This window comes from Chiloscyllium plagiosum, unplaced genomic scaffold (genome assembly GCF_004010195.1).
Source record: "Chiloscyllium plagiosum isolate BGI_BamShark_2017 unplaced genomic scaffold, ASM401019v2 scaf_31758, whole genome shotgun sequence".
Classification (NCBI taxonomy): domain Eukaryota; kingdom Metazoa; phylum Chordata; class Chondrichthyes; order Orectolobiformes; family Hemiscylliidae; genus Chiloscyllium; species Chiloscyllium plagiosum.
The window spans coordinates 730-10,033 of NW_025205228.1; the positions used below are offsets into that span (position 1 = coordinate 730).

The following is a 9,304-nucleotide window of genomic DNA, read 5'->3' on the forward strand; positions in this document are numbered from 1 at the left end:
TTTCCAAGTAAATTTCTGCAGAGAAATACTTTATTTCCCCTTGCCTTGAATGTGCAGTGGGTTACCATTGAACAGAAGCTGAGCTGGACTTATTATTTAAGCACTATGGTTACAACAACAGGTCAGAGGTGCAGAATCCGGCTGTGAGTAACTCATCTCTCTAACTCCCAAAAGCCTGCCCATCATTTACAACGCATGAGGCAAGACTGTGGTGGAATGTTCCCCATTTGCCTGAATGAGTGCAGCTCCAATTGAGTGAAGTGATTCATGAAGGCATTTTCACCGTGTTATGTAGGGATGAGCAGTAAATGCTGAGCCAGTCAGCGATTTTCACATTCCTTGGATGAAAAAGGCAGCATTGCTCACGTTATTGAAAACTTAAGAGTATTGATGGCACATTGTCTACACAAACTGGTTAGAATATAGTCAATGATCTCCTTAGAAGTCTGCTAGTTGGCTAGTGCCTGACCCTCATATATAAATAACCCCATCCTTCGAGGTTAGAATAGGGTTATCACAGGGAGAACATGACATGCAGAAGTTTTAAAAACGATTAACATTATCAGAACTATTACTCTCAATCCTGAAATGTATCTAATCTTTCCCGATGTAAATGTATAAAATATGTACATGTGTAATATATGCGTATTATTTTTGTTTCCTCAATTTACCCTTTGTTCCTCCCTTTTTGAATGTGTTCATATCTGACTGGGGAACAATTCCATGGCTACCAGGAATCCTGACCTTCTCCTGCATGAAGCCAGTAATTGTTTTTTCTTTGTCCTCCACTCCTCACTGACTGTGGCTCTGCAGGACATTAGTTAGGCCAATGTTAGAATATTGCATGTAATTCTGGTCTCCTTCCTGTTGGAAAGATGTTGTGAAACTTGAAAGAGTTCAGAAAAGATTTACAAGGATGTTGCCAGGGTTGGAGGATTTGAGCTATAAGGAGAGGTTGAATAGTCTCGGGCTGTTTTCCCTGGAGTGTCGGAGGCAGAGGTTTATAAAATTATGAGGGGCATGGATAGGGTAAATAGACAAAGTTTTTTCCCTGGGGTCGGGGAGTCCGGAGCTAGAGGGCATAGGTTTAGGTGAGAGGGGAAAGATATAAAAGAGACCAAAGGGGCAGCTTTTTCATGCAGAGGATGGTATGTGTATGGAATGAGCTGCCAGAGGATGTGGTGGAGGCTGGTACAATTGCACCATTTAAAAGGTATCTTGATGGGTTTATGAAAAGGAAAGGTTTGGAGGGATGTGAGTTGGGTGCTGGCAGGTGGGACTAGATTGGGTCAGGATATCTGGTCAGCATGGCTAGGTTGGACTGAAGGTCTGTTTCCATGCTGTACATGTCTATGACTCTATGACTGCTTGAATCTGCTAATATCAGCACTTCAGGAGCCTCTCTGTGAGCTTCAAACCACACAAGGTCCAAACTATAATTACAACTCTCCCAGTAAAATCCCAGACAATTGAAAGCAGAGAACTTAAATTCCCACTCATCTCAATGATGGTATACCCACTCTGTATGGTTCAAAACATGACCTCAATCTTTTAAAGTGTAATAGGCTTCAAATTGCTTGACTTGTATTTAACCAGATTTCTATAATTCTAAAATGGAATACCTAAACATTTATTACTGAACCACAAGCCATTAGGTAGATATATGCATCTAAATCCATCATGTTAAAAGAAGATTTCTCAAAGGCCACAGGAAGTGTTCTCAGGACTTCTTGCTATATCATTTGTCTCATATCAATAAACGTTGTCGTTGCTCCTAACAATTGGTATTTCTGAATTTATTCTCTATTGATTACAGGTATTGGGTGTCAGCCCTGGATTCAGATGGAGGCAGCTAATATAAATGAAATCCAGCTTGTGTGTAAATCCACAGGATGGTTCCCTGAACCAAAAATCTACTGGTTTAGGGAGGATGAAAATAATTTAATACAAGCTGAAACAAGAGCGCATTTGGACTCTGTAGGTCGTCTTGACATCCAAAGCAACATTGTAATAACAAGACAATCGTCAAACAGGTTTACATGTCGTGTACAAAATGTACATCTGAAAACCGAACAACAAGTAACAATCAGGATATCAGGTTTGTAAATTAAACCATTTGAGTAATAAAGGCAAACGTGATTTAAACTCTATCATAGATTAAATCATAAACTTAACTGTCTCTATGCCATGTTATGCTAGGTCAGGAGATGACAATATAATCCCACCATTCTTATCTCTAACCTGTTTCTGTTGTGATCCTCATTCCAAATAAGTTTAAACAAGAAATTTAATATTTTATGCTGATGATGACAAACTTTGGACACTCAGGAAGATAATTTTTTTTAATGTCACTAACAATATTAAAGTTTTATGTAATTTATCACTCATATTAATACTCTACCAGAACCACAAACTCCTTCCCTATTTTGATTGTTGCTTTCAATTTGCAGAAGTTAAAATTGACAACATTTAATGGTCCCCCAAGTGTTGACATAGATAAGTGATAATGTATTGCCAGTGACACCAATAATGATCACTGTTGCTGCTGAAGGCGGGATGCTTCTGGAAAACTGCCTGAAGAATGGTGTGTTGAACTTTCCGGCCAATAGTGTGACCCAGTCCAAACATGCCCCATATCTCAGAAAAACATTCAGGCAGAATTTGTGTAGTATGTGGCAAGAGCCCATTGCTTCTTTCTCTTGTTTTTAATCCCTTTACATCTTAGGGCATTGTTGCTGAGTTAGCAGATGATACAGAGAATCTATAAGATCTTAAGACATAGAAGCAGAGGTTAGGCCATTCAGCCCATCGAGTCAGCTCTGCATAATCCGGTGATGTTTCTCAACACCATTCTTCCATTTTCTCCCCGTAACACTTGTTCCCCTTGACAATTAAGAACCTCTCTATCTCTATCTCTAAATATACTTAATTATCTAGCTTCCATAGTCTTTTGTGGCAGTGTCTTTCATAGATTCACCACACTCTCTTTGAAAAGATCTTCCCTTTATTCTAAGGCTTTGCCCTCGGGTCCTGGTCTCTCTTACCAGTGGAAGCATCTTCCCAACATCCTCTCTGTCCAGGCCATTCAGTATTCAGTGGCAAGAGAGGTAGCACAAAGGAACTTTGAAATCCTGGTTTGTGATTCTCTTGAGGTTAACCTGCAAGTTCAGTTGGCAGTGAGGAAGGCAAATGCAATATCAGTTCTGAAGTAGGGTCAGTGGACCTGAAATATTAATTCTGCTTTCTTTGCACAGATGCTGTCAGACCTCTTGAGTTTTGCCAGCAATTTCTGTTTTTATTTCTAATGTCCAACACCGGTAGTTCTTTGGTTTTTCTGCAGTGTTTGCATTCATTTTGAGAGGGCATAGAAGAGCAGGGATGAAGAGCTGAAGCTATATTAGTCATGATGAGGTGCTGGTGTTGTACCGGGGTGGACAAGGTCAGACATCAGACAACACCAGGTTATAGTCCAACAGGTTTGTGAAATCACAAGCTATCGGAGCACTGCCTCTTCATTATGTAAAGCAAAAGATAAGCACTCAGGCTCTGAATTTATAATCACAGATCAAAAGAGCATACAAATGGTGTGCATGAAGTTTCGACAGGCCGAATAATATGTCTGCGGGTGATCAAGAGTGTCACATGGTGTGAGTAAAGTGTCAACAGCTGAATAGCAAGTGAAGGGATGAACTATAATCTGATTAATTGAGGCAGAGAGATAATTACAAAAAGTTAAAAATAAGGTGGTGCGAGAGACAAACCAAATGACTGGAATAACATGGTAGGAATAAGCTGCGTGCTGAGGGTCAAGCAAAGTAACAGGTAATCTAAAACTGTACAACCTAATTAAGGTAGAGATATCGTAACAAGTTATCAAGGTGATGGTGTCAAAACAGGACAGTAAGGAAGATTTGACAGATACAGAGCAGTATGACGGGGTTACATGTTAGTGCGACATGAATGATGGGTTGAGGCCATCTTCATGGGTATGGAACTTTGCTGTCAGTTTTTGCTTGGCGATTCTGTGTTGATGTATATCTCACAGGCCACCTTGGAGGATGCTTACCAGAAGTTCGGAGGCTGAATACCCTTGATCTTGACCCTGGACTAGGAGGGAACGTGCAGTCTGACGATTATTGCATGGTGTCCATTCATTCATTGTCATAGTGTCTGCATGGTTTTGCCAAAATAACATGCCTTGGGCACCTTTGCCTGCAGCGTATGTGGTGGCCATCATTGGCTGAGTCACATGAGTATCTGCTGGGTACGTAGTGGGTGGTTTTCTCACGCGTGATGGTAATATCCATGTCAATGGGTAGTGTGCTGTGAGAGTGATGGTCTGTTTAGGTAGGCGGTTGTTTGAAAGTGAGAAGTGGAGGCATAAGGATGATCTTGCCATTGCCATTGATGACAAGTTGAAGGCCGCAAAGAACATGGCACAGTCTGTCCACTCCGGGGAGGTACTGGACGACGAAGTATCGGTTTTATCCTGTGTCTCTCCTCTGAGGAGGTTGTTGCGGTTTTTCACTATGGCACTGCAGAATTGGCGATCTATCAGTCGAGCATCGTATCCCATTCTTATGAAGGCTTCTTTCATAATCTTTGGTGTCCATTGTGTTCCTCCTCATCTGAGCAGATCCTGTGTATGCACAAGGGTTTGTCCATCTGGGGTGGCTTCTTTAACATGTTTAGTGGGGAAACTAAAGAAGTGCAGCATTGTGAGGTTACTCATGGGCTTGTGGTAGATTGAGGTACTGAGGTGACCATTCTTGATGGAGATGCGTGAGAGACTGAAAATGAGACTGATTCCGAACAGTAGTCCGTGGTAAGTCTGATGGTGGGATGAAACTTGTTGATATCTCTATGTGGGTGTTTCCTTGTCATGAGTCCAAAGGAAGAAAATGTCGTCGAAGAATCTGGTGTATTGCATTGGTTGGAGGTCCTGCGCAGCAAAAAAATCTTGCATAAACTTGTGCATGAAAATATTGGCATATTGAGGTGCAAATTCTCCAGCACCACCTTATTTTTAATGTTTTGTAATTATCTCTCTGCCTCAATTAATCAGGTTATAGGTTATCCCTTCATTTATTATTCAGCTGTCGACACTTTACCCACACTGTCTGACACTCCTGATCACTTGTAGAGACCTATTATTTGGCCTATCAATACTCCACTATCTCAATTTGTATGATCTTTTGATCTCTGTGATTATAAATTCTGTGTTGAATGCATCTCTCCGGGTATCACTCTGAAAGCTTGTGATTTCAAATAAACCTGTTGGACTATAATCTGGTGTTATCTGACTTCTGAGGCTACATTAGGCTTTAATCAGACTGCATTTTGAATATGGTGAGCAATTTTGGGAATTGAGTATAATTTTTCTTGTTAATTCATTCTCACGATGAGGGGATGGCTGGCTCGACCAGCATTCATTGCCCAGAGGATAGCTCGGGTGCTCGTTGCTGTGGTTCTGTTCGCCGAGCTGGGAATTTGTGTAGCAGATGTTTCGTCCCCTGTCTAGGTGACATCCTCAGTGCTTGGGAGCCTCCTGTGAAGCGCTTCTGTGATGTTTCCTCTGGCATTTATAGTGGTTTGTATTTGCTGCTTCCGGTTGTCAGTTCCAGCTGTCCGCTGCAGTGGCTGGTATATTGGGTCCAGGTCAATGTGCTTGTTGATTGAATCTGTGGATGAGTGCCATGTCTCTAGGAATTCCCTGGCTATTCTCTGTTTGGCTTGTCCTATAATAGTAGTGTTGTCTGGCTTTTGCCAGAAATGTCGATTTTCCTGCTCCTTGGATGCTGGCCTGACCTGCTGTGCTTTTCCAGCACTACTCTGATCTTGACTATGAATAAAATTGTGTTTTGCCTCAAGACTGGTAGCTTGAGCAGTCAAATGTATTGGGTACACAATGCCTGGCACTTGGTTTTAAAATAAGAAAAGTCAAAGTCTTGACTATCTTCATATTTTTTGATGGGTGTGGTCTGGCCCGTAACAACCTTGATTTCCCCGTCACTGTATTCAATCTACAATGTCCATTTAATCGATAATACCTCTCCCTATCTGTTTTGGTAAAATGCATCGCTTCACATTTCCTTATATTGAATTCTGATTGCCCATTATCTCTCATTCTGCTGGCCAATAAATGCCCTTTTGTAGATAATTTGTATCATCATCACGTCAGACATACCCTCTGGGTTTGATGATATTAGGAAATTTTAAAATTTTATTCTAGATTCTACTATTCACATTACGAATACATAGGGGTCGAAGTATTGACCTTTCGGGAAAACAGCTGTCTTCACCCTCTAGTCTGAAAACTATCCATTTCCCACAAGTCTTTGTTTTCTGCCCTGAGGCTATTGTTTTATCCAAGCTGACAGTGACCCTTCTATTCCATGAGCCTTAACTGTGCTAATTGTATTACCTTAGCAACTTGGGGTGCAAGCCATCAGGACATTAGGGTGACATGATAGCTCAGTGGTTAGTTCTGCTGCCTCACAGCAACAGGGATCCAGGTTTGATTCCAGCCTGTGGCGTTTGTGTGGAATTTGCATATTCTCCCTGTGTCTGTGTTGGTTTCCTCCAGGTGCTTCCTTCCCACACTCCATAGATGTGCAGATTAGGTGGATTACAGGGATAGGATAGGAGAATGAGTCTGGTGGGATGCTCTTTGGAGAGTTAGTATGGACATGTTGAACCAAATGGCCTGTTCCCCCACTATAGAGATTCTATGACCAGGTGACTTATCAACTCTGAGCTTCCTTTCTGGGGCATCCGCCCTATCAGTTTGCACTCAATCTGTGAGTTTGATCCTCTCTGTTCTGCTGATATTTATCAGCATCCTTCCTTTAGTAAAAATCAAAACAAAGTACTCATTAAGTATTTGAACCTTGTCTTACATCTGTAAGCATACATAACCGTCTTGTCCCGATCAGCCTTGCCCCATTTTTTACTGCCTGGTTGATATTTACATATCAATAGAAGAATTTTAGATTCTCTTTTATGTGAAAAGAACAGAATGTCACATAACCTCTTGCCAATTTCTTCTTCACTTTTACTCAACTTCCTTATTCTTGTGGGAGGTGTTCATTATGTTATGAGCATTTGTTGTCTCTCCTTAGTTGCCCTTGACCTGATTGATTCTTTATTGCTGTTTGAAATGGCCTAGACCTGCAGTCTGGAATAATATCACACAGGGTAGGACATAGAATGGCATATAGGTATAGCGATAAGCCATTTGGTTCTTCGAGTCTGCTTTGTTACTCAATATGATCATGGCTGATCATTCAATTCAGTACAGTGATCTTACTTTCTTCCCTTATCCATTTATCACTTTTTAGTCCTAAGAACTATATCTACATTTTCTCTAATCTTCCATGTTTTGGACTCAACCATTTGTCTGTGGTAGAGAATTCCCCAGGCTCACCATTCTGTGGGTGAGGAAATTCCCCTTCATATCTGTTCTAAAAGACCTACCTTTTATCCTTAGACTGTGTGCCAGAACAGTTGGTTTCCTCCACTTAAGATGTTAGTGAACCAGATGGGTTTTTACAACATATTGCTGGTTCAATGTCACCCTTAGGCAAGCTTTTAGCATCACATTTTAATGATTTAAAATTTCACCATCTGCCATGGTGTCGAACATTAGCTTGGATCCCTCAATTCGTAGTCAGTGACAATACTATCACATCATTGCCTCCCCCATTTACCACATTTGACCTGTTCCATACTTAAATAATTCACTTTACATCAATTATACGTTCTCTTTAATTTTGTTTTATTAACTTTCCTCACTCCCTCCCATTCATGGAAGTCCTAGCTGTGCTTTCCTAACCTTTTATCCTTGTTCCAATGTCCACAGCCTGCACTTAAAGCATTTCTTAAAGATCCTCCATTGTCCAGATCAGATTTTCATATCAATGGTTGGTTCAATTTGACTTTGGCAAGATCTCACCATTCGAAATAACCTTTTTCATGGAAGTTCTGCTTCAGTTTGTTTCTTGCTCTCCTCCATTGCAAACGAAAAGCTCGTAGACACATGGTCCGCCTGGCCCACCTCATTTCCCAGGCTAGATCCAGAAATTCCTCTTTCCTGATTGGACAGAGGGCATACACTTCCTGAACATGTTTTAGGAATCCCTCCCATTTTTTATGTTAACATTATTGTAATTGATGAATAAAACCCAACTCCTATTATTTAGTCTCTGTTTTTATCATCCTTCATAATTATCTTGGTTGGTTTTGAGTGTAATTTAAGTCATGTATATTAAATCAGAGAATTCCTAATGTGTGGTAGCAGACCACTCAGCCCATCAAGTTCCATCCAGCTTCCAAACAGCTTTCCACTCAAACCCACACCCCCGTTACACCAAATTTGCCATGACTGATCCACCTAACCTGCACACCATGGGCGGTTTAGCATGGTCAGTCCACCTAACCTGTACATTTTTGGATTGTGAGAGGATACCAGAGCACCGAGAAGAAAGCCCTGGGGAAAACGTGCAAACTCCACACAGACAGTTGCCCGATTCTGGAATTGAACCCAGGCCCCTGGAGCTGTAAGGCAGCAGTGCTAACCAGTGAGCCACCATGCTGCCCGAAATGTCCCGCACTTGCAGATGTAGAATTTCCATGTTTTATGTAGCTAACTATTAGAGAGTTAAAAAGGCTTAATATAACACAATGCAGATTTTACGATATATCATATTGTAGTTATTGTTGTTGCAAGGATTGAGCTACTTCAAGTGCTCTGCACAATTAAAATTGCACACGATATCTCCCTGAAGCCTCTTTCCAACCACCTGCTAACTGATGGCTCAAGTACACACAAAATTTTCATTCTGGTGCAAGACATTCTGACATTAAAATGGGGTCATTCCGATAAGGTTGGGAAATGCTGGTGTGTGTTGCAGATAATTTCATTGTGTAACTCCCTACTATCTACTTCACAGGTGATATCTTCCCTTCTGTTCCTGTCTGGGTGGCTCCATTACTTGTGACCATTTGTCTTCTAATTGGAGCCATTTCTGCTTTGATTTATTGGAATGTGAAACAACAACCACACATGAAAGGTATGTTCTCAATGTAATGGTGACAAAGAACAACATAGTCACAGGCTATGTATTCCCCTGAGGGTTCTCCATGTTTCCTGCTGTAATCTCAGGAAATGTGGAGGAATCTCTGGGAAACAGCTTCAGTGGGGCTTCTATCAATCTATCAGCAAAGATAAGCTCCAGGTAAGAAGAACCCTGTCAAATTTCAGAATGACAGGGTGACATGAGAAAAATGTTGAAATCCAAGAAGT

General features: G+C 41.1%; 1 protein-coding gene across 1 annotated transcript; it reads left to right on the forward strand.

The window, feature by feature from the left end:
* The first annotated feature begins 1,821 nt into the window (after nucleotides 1-1,821).
* LOC122546425 (butyrophilin subfamily 3 member A2-like) lies at nucleotides 1,822-9,103 on the forward strand. The gene is made up of 2 exons (XM_043685138.1): nucleotides 1,822-2,098; nucleotides 8,952-9,103. The coding sequence occupies exons 1-2, from the start codon at nucleotides 1,843-1,845 to the stop codon at nucleotides 9,086-9,088; spliced, it is 393 nt and encodes a 130-aa protein (XP_043541073.1). The 5' UTR covers nucleotides 1,822-1,842; the 3' UTR covers nucleotides 9,089-9,103.
* Nucleotides 9,104-9,304: the final 201 nt, after the last annotated feature.